Raw genomic sequence first — 13,029 nt, forward strand, 5'->3', positions numbered from 1 at the left:
CTCCTTGGGACGCTGCGTTGCCGGAACTGCGAGAAATAAATTACACGCATCTCATAGCTTGTCTCATTACGTTTTCCCTGACAACGATTTATATTGTGTCGAGGCATTCGGGAGAAGAAGAAGAAGAAAAACGACGAGGGATGATTTACACCACTCAACATACAAATGTAAGCTAGGTAATGCATGTAAAGCTGGTTAATTAAATGTACATATACGATTTATGTTCCCTTTACAGCTCAGGCCAAATGAAAAGCGATTTTTCAGCATCATTTTTCGTTGATTCATGTTGACGTCTCAAGTAACTGAACTGTTCGCAACGAGAGACGATCTTCCAATCCACAATTGCATAGCTTTAGGCGTCTTTTCAGAAATTACGCCGTAAAGTATGCAATCTGTATGATTCGTATCTCGCGTTCGCTCTATTCACGTCTCGTGTGTTTCGGAAGGTTTCTTTTATGCATTTTCCTTTAACTTTGTTCCGGAAATTCGATACTACGATGTCCACAGGGGTTAGAACTGAGAACTAATTTCTTTGAGAGGCAAAAAAACAAATTAAATACAGTCGATTCTATACCAAACGCACTTGTTAGTAGCGGTTTTATACTCTGGTCATATCATACACGCCTTATACAATTCCTACGATTATATACACGCAATGTAGTGTGTAAGTTTAACGACTAGACTTGTGTTTAATACGGTTTAATACGCACTCAAACCTCCAATTCCGTTCCTGCATCTCGCACAAAAATTGGTCAAACCATTCATGCGCTCTTATCTTCTCTTTTTGGCAGCTCACCACCTAACCTGCTCCTTGATTGGATGTTTTTTTTAAGAATTTTCGCCAAAACCCCCCATCCCTCACTTGATCTCACCTTTTCCATTTAAATTCTATTTGCTTCAAGTTAAGCGCGCAATCATTCGCTTTATGCACCCCACAACAATTGCTTCAGAACAACGCAGTTATACTAAGCACAAACTATACTTGGCTCAAATTTAAATTCTCATACTAACTGCAGGATTAATACGTTTGTTTCGTTCAGTTCCATGGCCGCGGACGAAAGCCTGCGCTGCGTCGAGTAAATGGTTATACTGTTAATGTTCCGGTGATTATCCGATTTCCGAACGGTGCCTTCGATAACATGTGATTGCTAAAGTTTGCATTGGAGATTATATGTTCTTTTCTGCTGCTTTTTTTTTCTTCTTCTCTGTTGTCTAACAGACTGTAGGCATGCGCTCTTGCAATAAACGATTTCTTTGTGCGCGTTCGAATAGGCTAGATAAGTTATAGGATTAGTAATAATACTAGTGCAATGGAAATGAGTTAAATTATATCTTTTACTCTTGGAATGTTTCGTAATTTTGTCACACTTCTATTGAACATAATCCTAACCAAAAAAAACGTTTAATTAAATCCCTAAATCTACCTGACTCGTTTCGAAACTAATATAAACTCACACTATTTAAGGTGAAAGGATGCTCCTCTCATCGTTATTGGATTATGCTATATCGCCGCACCTGAAAGTATGCAATGCGTTCGAACATAAAGGGAAGCTTTGCATACCTTCAGGCGCAAACGATCTAGATACTCAGCGATGAATCCATCAAAGTCGAAAACATATTAATATCTAGTCCTGCCAATCTCATCCAACAAGAAGTTACTGAGGAGCATTACTGCATTCTGCCACATGGGTACCGACGTACTGTCTGTTGTCTTAGAATCATTTCGTTTTTTCGTTTTTTTGTTAGATCAATTAGAAAACATAAGTCCTACTTTACAAATTATCAGTGTATCACAGCCAATTTTATGGGTAACCCTACAGCGAACAAGTGCACGGTATCGCCTTTCTTTGCTTGTGTGTATAGTATCCACGCTGCTGGATAGAACGGGTTATACTAGAACCGTTTCTAAGAAAACACTTTGAAACTCTTTGTTACTCGACTGTCACTTCGCTAGCAAAATAACTAAAAATATATATCTGGAATGATGTTGTGGAATGATTGCAAGGGTCTCATCACCACTCATCAATATTGAGTTTTGAGTGAGAGTTATCCCGTCACAAAAGCATTAGCTTCCAAACAAACGTAGTCAAGCTCGACCGAGAGAGAGAGATAGAGTGTGAGAAGCATGGCATGGTCGGCACTGTAGTGCCCACTACACCATGTACGTTTTCACGTACTGCTAGGATTGGCTCGTGTCGCAAGCATTCGATCGTCGTCCCGACATCGACGTCGAGGACGCTCCGGAACCGGGTGTGGCTGTCAGCATCGTACTGCCGGACGATGAGCTGCGTCTATCCTTCGTACCATGTCCGGAGGAGGATGTAGCTGCACCGCCAAAGCCCGTTGGTGATTGTAGCGGCGAATCAACGTCGAGCACAATTTCCGGTGTGAAGCGCACACGACTCTGGGAGGATATCGAGGACGAATTGTCCTTCGCGCTCAGGTACGAACTGTCATCGCTGGTGAGGCTATCGGGAGGCGTTGGATTGGTTGTACTAGATGTGCCACCGTGAGCACCGTAACCAGCTCCACCGTACTTCCCCTGGGAACTAGCAGCTCCTGCAGGCGTCGGATGAGAATGAGTGTACTTCTTCATACTGGACCGTAGCTTCGTCTGTGGTCTTGTTAAGCTAGCCGCCAACGATCCACCACCGTCACCATGGTCCAATCCCAGCACCGTGTACGGGCGCTCCTCCTGTTCGATCCCACTCATAAACTCCCCGGACAGGTGTCCACCGTGGCTGCTAGAAGGGTAGTGCGCCTGCAGGCTCGACTGCCTGCGGAAGAAGTTCGGTATGTTCTCGTACTGATGCATGCGGCTCGTTGCTTGAAAGGCTACGGGTGGTTCGTGCATTTTCGACGTGCCTGCCAACGGTAAGCGACTGGGCGTTGGAGTATCTGTTCCGCCGCTCGATAGATATAGGCCTCCAAATTTGTAGGTCGCATCGTCTAACAGCCTTGTGCTCATGTCCTCTCCCTCCATGTGAAACCCTTGGTTAACGTTGCTGCTTAGCATAGTGCTGGAAACGTTCGAGTGTGTCCTACGATGACCCGTAGCACTGATGCCCATCGTTGGTACTCGTGTGCCGGTTGCTCTTAAACTACCGGCTCCCGCCGTCCCTGTCGACCCTTCGTACGCATAATCGTGGTACGAGGCACTGTCGTAATGGTGATCCTCGTACACCGGTTCTCCGCCGTACGATTTCGTTTCACGCTCGAACGCAAAGTTGATCGCTGGTCGATATGGGAAGTAATGTGATCCTGATTTCGTGGAGAATGATCATTAAATTAAGGGATGAGGTGAACTACAGAAAACAAAATAAAACTCTCTTACCAATGTAGCTTCCAGTAGCGGCTCGATTGCCTGTGTTAAAGATTGGATTATGCTGCGTATACCCGTCGTACTCGCCCGGAATGTACAGTCCCGCTCTACTTTCACGCTCTTCCGGCAGCTCACCGTAGTCCATGAACGATGTGGCGCTGGACTTTCGCCGAGGCGACGGCGTCGGAGGTTGCGTGCCGGCTCCCACACTGAAGGAGGAGCTTGGTCCCGATGGGGTGTAGTTAGAGCCGAGCCCGCTCGTCGTTGACATTGTCGAAGGTAGATAGTGTTGTGGTGAGTCGGTGTACTTGAGAGCACGCTCATCCTGCCGTGGGCTGGTCGATTGAGTCGTCAGCTTCCTATTTAACAACAAAACAGCACATCCGATGACATTCAAGAGCTGCAATTCTTGTGAAGCATTCCTCCACTTACCTAGTCTGCTGTCTCACTGGTTCATGAAACGGTGTACCGCTGTTTTGTGCATACAGTCTATCGTCTTGTGCTTGAGCAAGCTCCTCTTCGTACAATTCCTGACCCAGCGCATTGTCCAGCGTGGGCACCGTCGTTAATGGGGGCATCGACTCTAACCTATGCATACCTTCCGTGTGCAGCGAGTGAGGATCGTGCACCGCCTGCAGCTGATAATGATAAGGACTAGCAGGCTGTGAGTACGATTCGTACTGTTGGAGCGGACCCGGATGAAGCTTCGGATGGACCGGAGTAACGTTCGACACACGCACATCATACCCGGACGCAACGCTGGCCAACATCGACGCCATATTGTACAGCACCATCTCGATGATCGACGGTTTCGGTTTTCGTTGACCTTCGGAAGCGTACAGCGTTGGCATCGGTACGGTGCTCGGTAGGGAACCGAACCGATTAAGACTAGAGCAGAGAGGCGTTACACTCAACGTCGACATATCTGTACCGTGTCCGGCGCCCAAGTTTGCCGTCGTAGCATACCACGCATCCTCGGAATCGTAATCTGGATTTAAGACAAGGTGAGTGTAGCACACCGAATGTTACTAAAACCGTGACGAACCCTACTGGGATATGTGACGCAGGAAGACGTCACTACTCTTTAATCCCGCTAAACATCGACGAGACAACGAGGACACATTCTATGACAGGAAGGTACACGAAGATGTACTGGACTTCATCAACCGGATTCACGTCCAAAGCTAGTTCCAACCAAGCACTAACACTAATTTGGGAAGAGTTAAACCAACACTACTTTTCTAAGGACGAACACCAAGCTTAAGGTAACTGAAACTTCCCAATTTATGCTAATTAGTAATTTAGTGGGCAGTTTATCGAATATCGACTTTCTTTCAAAAATATAAAAAGCATTTTCAATTTTATTTTAATAGCGTTAAAGGGAATAATAACAAAATAGCTACTCTAACGTTTTTTTTTTAGGAATCTAATCCACATAATTCCTTCACTCTAATTAGTATCCAATAAGCCAAAAGGAATATTTTTATTTACAATTATAAACGAAGGATACACATACCCAAAAACCTGTTGGGTTAAGCAAGCAAAGCTACAAAATTTGGAAAAAAAATAATAAAGGGAAGCTGTTCACTACTTTAACTAATTTTCTGCATTAGAAAAATAACATCAAGCAACGACAAAATAAATAAAAAACGAACCTAAAACACAAAACAATCGACAAGCAAAGAAAATATATAACCAAAAAAACAGAATAAAGAAAAAAAAACACAACTAAAACGTTCATTCATAGGATATCCAGTAAAACTTATGGTTTATTTGTCCAAATAAAAATAGTTAAAATTATAATCATAAACTTGTGATTCTGCTACACAAACAAAAAAAAAACTTACTGTACTCAGTTGCTTACCGAAAAGAAAAGTAATGTGTAATGAACATGACGCACAATTTCGTTTATCGATCAACAGACTACCAGTACACATACAGTAAGACCAAGATTTACTCCTAGTTCCAGATACTTCCAAAGCTTACAATTTCATTGTATAACTTAAGTGACAAAAACGAAACACAAGACAAAGAGTCAAACACATTTAACGGTTCCCTACGCGGCAATGGTTCGTGTACGTATTTGTGAGTATGAGTGAGGTTGTGTAAAGAGTGTCTTTATTGGAACATGGCGGCGCCTTCCAACTGCGCACGTCACTTCGAAACGTCACAAGTTCTAGTAGCTTCACTAACTTCTAAGGTTCATTCTACTTATCGCACGTTTCGCTCTCATTTTAGAACACAATTCGCTTCGGAAAAGAGGCAGAAGTTCGATTCGATTACTCCGGTACTCGTCGTTCCAGTTTTACAATAATTTTGGGGTGTCACTCTGGTCCGCGGCACAGAGTCGATTTGGATTCACTATTTTGTCGCTACTGTTTCTGTTTTGATTGTAGTAAAAGCTTGCAAACGCGGAATCGAATGGTTCACCATCACCGGGAAGATCGTCCAGATTTTAAAGCTCTGTTAAAGGGGTTTTCTTTTTGGATGCTCGCCAACGCCATCACTTATTCCCTTATTAATCCATTCTCCTCCATTCACCACGGTTTCTGGGTTAAAATTGATTAATGACAGTGACACGTTCTTAACACACTACACCTTCGCGGAGGTTTCATCGGTCCCATCCCAGGTCAGACCTAACCATCTTGGCGCAAATAAACCGCCCGCAAACAAAAGCGGGGTATAAGTGGGTGGAGAATAACGTTCTCCTGGAGTTTTGTTTGTTTCGGGGTTGTTTTAGGAATGGATGTAATTTTGTATTAGATTTTATTTGCACGCGCTTAGACGCGCTTTACAAATTAGACAACGATAGCAGCAGGTCGAGAGTAGACGCTCGGGATAGTACATTACCCAAAAGGAGTTTTCCAAATCAGCGCATTCACAATTCGTTTCCCACCGTTCGGCAACAGCTATGCAAGCTGTATTAAAATGAGTATCACAAGGACCAGGTTCACAGAAGACACCAGGACCATATTAAAAACAGGTTTACCGTTCGGCAGCACGGGATTACCCAAACATTAGATGCTTATTTTTAATATGCCCAATAATATGATGGAAGTCGATTAAACCTAGCAAAACCTTAAAGCAGCAAGCAGGAAAAAAAAAACCTAGCAATACAGATACAGGAATAAAAGTCGTTTGCGGGGTAAGATCGTGCAGGTATACATCATTCGCATGACGTGACTTCATTCCACTGCCGTTGCTTTTGATTTGCCCAAAGTATTCTCGTTTAGGGTTAACTAAAACTTCTATATCTGTACTAAGAAAAGGGAACTTAGAATAGCATAGAATATCAATATTTATTCCGCCTTAGTCCAAAAGCGATCGATCGATCGCGTTCATCGAAAAGAGATGAAAATGCAGTCAACACACACGTTAAAACATCCGAAGATCAATCGGTAAAAAGGACCCGACACCCCAATGGTCTGGGTCTGGTCGATATCCTTCGCATATATTACAAATTACCAATCTGTTCTGCTCGCGATCGAACAGTACAATCCGCTATCCGAACCGCTAAATGCTACACGTTGGCAGTTGGCACTCCACGCCGATCAGTTTTGCGAACCACTGGGAGGACGAATCGAGCCCAGATAGTTTTCGTTGCTTTGCACGATCAGATAGTTATCGGTGCGCCGGATCATGGCGTACGGAGACTCATGCTCGACGCCACCCGTTTCGCCATCGATCAGCAGCAGCTGGTCCTGTTCGGTTGTCGTGCTGCTGTTAACAGCCGTCGGCCGCCGCAGATAAATACTGTTATTACGGTGCACAAGCCGACGCTTGACGCTCGCCTTGTTGCCCGCATCGTTTCGATCCGTTCCGCTGGCTCGGGTGCGCTTGAACGGGAGCAGATTGCTTAGCTTCAGTTTCTTCTTCGTACGACCAAACTTACGGCGCAAACTGTCGTGCGACCGGCCATCGTTGGTGGACGAATCTTCACCCGCCTCAATCGCACCCGGACCCGAACTGCGAGACCACAGCGGGTAGGGGCCCGCGATCGACTCATAGTCCGGCCCGTGCACGGCCACATCGGGCCGGAACGTAACGACCGAGCTTTTGCGTGACGACGGCTTCTGCTGCTCGCTCTGTGCCGGAGTGCCGGCGGATTCCTCGTCCGGCCGTTCAGCAACGAGACCTCCGCCATCTCTACCGCTCAGCTCTAAGTTACCGAACGATTCCTGCAACTGCCCGACACTGCGCGTATCCGCCGTGCTGACCGTGCTGCTTCGGCTTTCCCCCGCACTATCCCCGTCGGTACCGACCCCATTCGTGTCCTGTGCCCTGCCCACCAGATAGTTTTCACGCTTAAACTTCGACCGGGTCCACTCCTGTCCCGCCCAGCACGACGTCAAGTTGTCGCTCGATCGGGAACCGGACATCCGGTACGAGTCCACCGTATCGCACTGCGACCCGGCCGACGAGTGCGCATAATCGAACTCGTTCGCGTCGCTTTCCTTGCGCGAGAAAATGTTCTCTATGCTCTGCTGCAGCGTGTTGTAGAACACCCGATCGTACTCCACCACAACGCCCTGCGCCGGGATGGGGCCGGCACTGGTCCCACGGCCGGACCAAGCGTCACAGCCGCCGTCGCAGCAGCCGACACCCAGCACCGAGGCCTCCGACTGTGCCCTACCGCTGTTGTCCGTGTGAATATGATGGGGATGGTGAGGATTACTAGGTTGAGCATGATTACGTCTATTGCTACTACAGACACCGTTGTTGCTATCGACAGTACGGGGTACGGTGATGTGGTAGTGTTGGAAGGTATGATGCATACGATTACGATTAATATTGCTATTATTATTATCATTACTAGAACAAGTAGTAGTAGTATTGGTACGGCTATAGTTACGGTTCGCCTCGAGGGCGTGCAGCCCATCGTCGTGACTTTTACCTAGGATTTCGTGCCGCGACGAGCCGGCGGACATCGCCGTCGCCCGCGATTTGTCCAGGTTCGGGGCACTCTTGCTGAACTGTTGCGGTCGGGTGGTTGGTCGCATCGTCGGCAAGTGGCTCCGCTCCCGCTGGTGCAGCGTCGATGGGCCCCAGGTCTTACCCTTGATTGCATCGCCCGGAACTGCTTCACGCGGAGGCAAACGGTAAGATCGCCACCCCCACCACGGTACGGATGACGGTCGTGACATATTGATTGATCAAACATTATTTCGCATGAGAATACAGTTCGTCACAGAAAGAGAGTCGTTCGCTTGGCACACGCACCAACCGAACAATGAGGTTAGAGAGAGGTTAGTGGTTAGCAATGCACGCACAATCGCACTAACGCCAAGTGTCCCGCTTTCGGAAAGGGTTAGTAAATTGTTTTCAGGCATGTTGGAAAGGGAAAAAAAAACTCCTTCCGTAAAACACATTATAATGCGTTTCCAGTAATTCGAAATATTAATCTGAGATAAGTAGTTCGTACAGATCAGCAATGCCCTAATCTCACGCATGGCGCCTTCACGGCACTAGCATATGAAGCCGTATCCATATGCTAATCATGGACAATCTTATCGGCAATGACATAGACAGCGAATAAATCTGCTGATAGCAGGCAGTAAACGAAAACTTAAAACTCAATAAAAGCAACTGAAACACGAAAATGATACACGCACACACACACGCGCAAAACACGCTGCTCCTAACACAAAAGTGAAACGAACGATAGTTTGCACAACTAAATAACGCACTTCGGTATCAAACATGCAAATGAAAACGCGACTGACTACAGAAGATAGACAAAAAAAAAACATATTGTCCTATCGATATCGGTACAAGTCAATATTGTACTTCCCACACACACACGTCGCCACACACAACACGCAACACGCTCGCCGCTGCTGTGGGTTCGGTTTGTGTACGAACAAATCAACAAACTAAAAACGGGCTAATCTATGACGAAAGCGTCGTGAGTAGGCAGGAAAAACAAACTGGTGAATTAACCTAACTAATCCGGAACGCAACAAGATAACGAAAAGGGGAAAGAGGGCGAGCGAGAGAGAGAGAGAGATTGTTAACAAATCGAAGCCTTCGAGGTGTAAACGTTGTAAGGTAGTTGAGCGTTCCACTATCGGAGTTATTTCAACCAACGTTACGTTAAGGAGCATGGCAAAAAAATGCCCCACCAAAGACGAAAATGTGGGGTACATGGAAAGGAAAAGCTTTACAAGAGAATGAAAAACAGGCCAAAAAAGAAGGTCTAAAACTTCGGTCCGCTTTTGGTACATCAGTGTTCTTGCCTTCTCCTGATTTGTTTCCAATATTAAAGCACATTCATAACGCAAACAAGCGACAGGAGAAAGCAAGAATAATGTTCCACTTTCCACTTTCGTTTTGTGGCGCGTAAGAAAGAAAAAACTCGACCAAGCTAAGGCGAAGGTAAGGTTAGTCATATTAGGTTGCAGTCACAGCTATTTACTTACACACAATCGTCCGGAGGCGAGTCGCGGGTGACCCGGGCGGCGTATCCAGCCGCTGACGATTCTCATCCCGTATGGCCGTATGCTGGATCGTAATGGTGTGACGAAAGTCCGATGGCAACGAAATTTGTCCCGGTGCTTTTTTAATCAGCTAAAAGTGTACATACACCAAATTATTATTGACAATTCTGGGGTCGTAATGTTTAATCCAAAAACAAAAAACCCCCCGACAACTCACCTTGATTCTACTTTTGCTAAATTTCCCCTTGCGCTTCTTCGGCGTAGGAGTGTTTTGATTGATAATAATTTTTAGCTCCCGGCCCAGCAGATCGATCTCGCGGGCGTGCAGCTCTTGCTCGCGCTTCGCTAACGTTTCCTCCTTGCAGCGCTGCTGCTGCTGGACACGCGACAGCTCTTCCTCTTTGCTGCGTAGTTCCTGCGTTGGGGGGCAAAAGAATCGATTTTATACGAATTAATACAATCCGACAGTGAACTACCCCGTCGAAAGCTGAGCCTCTGAGAGCATTTTGCTAGAGTAGGCATTCCATTAGAAGATGGCACGGTAAAATGTGGTTTTATCTACTAGGCAATACAAAATCAACAAAGATTATGGGCAGACAAAAACTATTTACCAAACAAAACTTTCACCCTACTTATCTGCCGTTGTTCTTTTGTATCTGCATGTACACAAGCATCGACAGTTCTATATCATCGGTACGTCGTTTTTGTTAGCAGTGACTAGTGACGTGGTAATGTAAAACACATTAAACCGAAGCAAAACACATTACATTACGTGGAAATCTTTTCCACGATTGCTGTGAAAAGTTGTGTTTTGTTTCACAAGAAAGAAAAGAAGCACAAGTTCACGCCAACAAACGGCCAAGACACGCAACGCAATCTATCATTCAGTTCAATCGGAACACGTACACATACAAATACAAAAAACAAACAAAAGTGTGGCCGGAAGAAAAACAGAAGCATCAAACGCATCACTCGAGAAAAAGAAACAAGCACAAAGCAGAAAACCATAATCATTCAGTGAGAGTAAACTAGAGCAAAGATATGCTGCACGGGAAAATGTCCGGGAAAACGGCTTACCTCCTCGAAAGATTTAAATGCCTAATGCAGAAAGAAAGGGCAGCAGTTTGGAAGACATCGAAATCAAAAAGAGATACAAGTAATACGCACAGATCGGTAACGCATAACGTTCGGAATCGAAACGAAAGGAAAGAAAAACAAACGAAGAAAGGCGATTATAGAAAACCGATAAAAGAAGAATCAACAGTACTAAACTTCTAACCAAAACGTAATTCTCAACTAAAACCGCACAACTGCAGCAATTGGAAAATTATCAAACATTGCACAGTATACCGATAAAGGGAACCAAATAAGGACACGGCAAAGGATAGCAGAAAAACGATTGCGCGAGCGCTTACCTTTTCTTTTTTACGCAACTCTTGCAGCACTTCCGCGATTTCCTTCTTCCAGCCGTCTTGCATCGTATGGAATGATTCGTGGGGCGTTTGAGCAAAACCGGACCTTGCGATAATGTCAAGATCCTTTTCAATCTCCTTAAACGAAGGCCTCCGATGCGGATCGATTTCCCAGCAGGCTAAAGAAGAGGACCAAAAAAAAACAGTGAACAGTAAGAGAGACAATCGGTTGTGTGTAAATTTAGCTCGCGAATAGAAAACAAATCTAACATTTCATTAGCTTTCCCCATGATTCTGGGCAGGTTTTTGGGATTGGTAAGGCGAGTGTATTCACCGCCACACCATATGCGACGGACAGCGAATCGAAGCCCTTGTAGGGTGTTTCTCCGGTGAGCAATTCCCACAGCAACACACCGTAGCTCCACACATCGGACGCTCTGCAATGGGAAAGAAAACGAGAAATATCGAAAGGGTTAGAGACAAGCACAACTTTATGTCATGGTTGCCCGTGCATTACTTGGAGTAGGTGCCCGATTTGATCACTTCCGGTGGCATCCAGGCGAATGTGCCGGCCGCAGACATTCGCGTAGTGCGGTACGCTTCTCGGGCCAGCCCGAAATCTGTTATTTTGAGTGTTTTGTTGTGCAGATGCCCGTTTTGATTCGATTCACTAATTAGCACTGCAAGAGGACAAAAAGACAGGAAGATTGAAACCCCGCTGAGTGTGTGGGCGCTTCGCCCCATCCACCACCCACCACTTACCATTGGAACTCTTCAAATCACGGTGAATGACGGAGATTGGTGCTTCGCAGTGCAAATACTTCATGCCGCGCGCTATCTGGATCGCCCAGTCCACCAGCACGTTCGGTGGAATTTTCCTGCCGGCCAGTATCTTGTTCAGCGAGCCGCCCCGAGCGAACTCCATCACCAGGCAGAGGTTTTTCGGATCCAAACAAACGCCCTTCAGGGACACTATGTTCGGGTGCTTTAGCGACCAGAACAGCTTCGCCTCCTGCAGCACATTCTGTCGCGCCACCTCGAATTCTTCCTCCTGGCGGGACGCTTTCACCGCAACCTCCTCCCCGTTCAGATAGGCACGGTGGACCTTGCTGAAGCCCCCGACACCGATCACCTCCTTCAGCTCCAGCTCGTGGAACTGTATCTCGACGGGCTGCACCTTCAGCACGGCCGGATCCTCGTTCGTGACGAAGTTCGACGGGAAGATGCCCACACGGTCCCCGATCTTGCCCGTCCACCAACCCTCGTCGCCCGAGATGCTGCTGTCGGTGGACAGCACGTACACGATTTGGCCCACCCGGAGCGACAGCTCGTCGTCGCCCTGCGCCTGGTAGTCGTACCGGGCCGTCCACAGGGGCGACATGGCCACCCAGTCCTGCTGGTCCCGCTGGCTGCTCGACTCAATCCCCGACCGTATCAACATTCTTTCGGCCCTATACACATACTCCGCCACCGTTTTCAAAACAAAAGATTTTACATCGATCCCGTCGCGCCACTGCACACCGCACTGTTCCGTCACGAATAACACTACCGCCGGGCCCTTGTGCACTAGTTGACGATACTGCACCGCAAATTCGTTCCGTTTACCATGCAGAAGTTGTAAAATTGTTCATTTTCTCGGGGAACAAATGCAACACTTGCAGACAATTTTCATGTTTTCAGCAACCATGTTTGACAGCGCGTCCGTGTTGCCAAACCGCGACATTTTCACAACCCGTGCTGGATGGACTTTTTTGCAATTCCATTGATCGGTCTGCTGAAATAATTCAACAATAAAACAATGCACAAAATGTCTATTAAAAAAAGACATACAAGTTCCTTTTCAATTTATAAGTGATTT

General features: G+C 46.4%; 1 protein-coding gene across 2 annotated transcripts; it reads right to left on the reverse strand.

Moving 5' to 3' along the window:
• Positions 1 to 566: 566 nt before the first annotated feature.
• On the reverse strand, positions 567 to 12,875 carry LOC118505023 (mitogen-activated protein kinase kinase kinase 11-like). 2 transcript variants are annotated; one of them, XM_036040225.1, is made up of 10 exons: positions 11,934 to 12,875; positions 11,689 to 11,851; positions 11,442 to 11,608; positions 11,175 to 11,350; positions 9,977 to 10,174; positions 9,742 to 9,889; positions 8,217 to 8,399; positions 3,755 to 4,310; positions 3,335 to 3,681; positions 567 to 3,261 (listed from the first exon to the last, which is right to left on the reverse strand). In XM_036040225.1, exons 1-10 carry the CDS (start codon positions 12,610 to 12,612, stop codon positions 2,180 to 2,182), a joined length of 3,699 nt encoding a protein of 1,232 aa, XP_035896118.1. In that variant the 5' UTR covers positions 12,613 to 12,875; the 3' UTR covers positions 567 to 2,179. The 2 variants fall into 2 exon arrangements, with proteins under 2 accessions (XP_035896118.1, XP_035896119.1); XM_036040226.1 differs by lacking the exon at positions 8,217 to 8,399.
• Between the last annotated feature and the right edge of the window lie 154 nt (positions 12,876 to 13,029).

Source organism: Anopheles stephensi, chromosome 2, assembly GCF_013141755.1.
Source record: "Anopheles stephensi strain Indian chromosome 2, UCI_ANSTEP_V1.0, whole genome shotgun sequence".
Taxonomy (NCBI): Eukaryota; Metazoa; Arthropoda; class Insecta; order Diptera; family Culicidae; genus Anopheles; species Anopheles stephensi.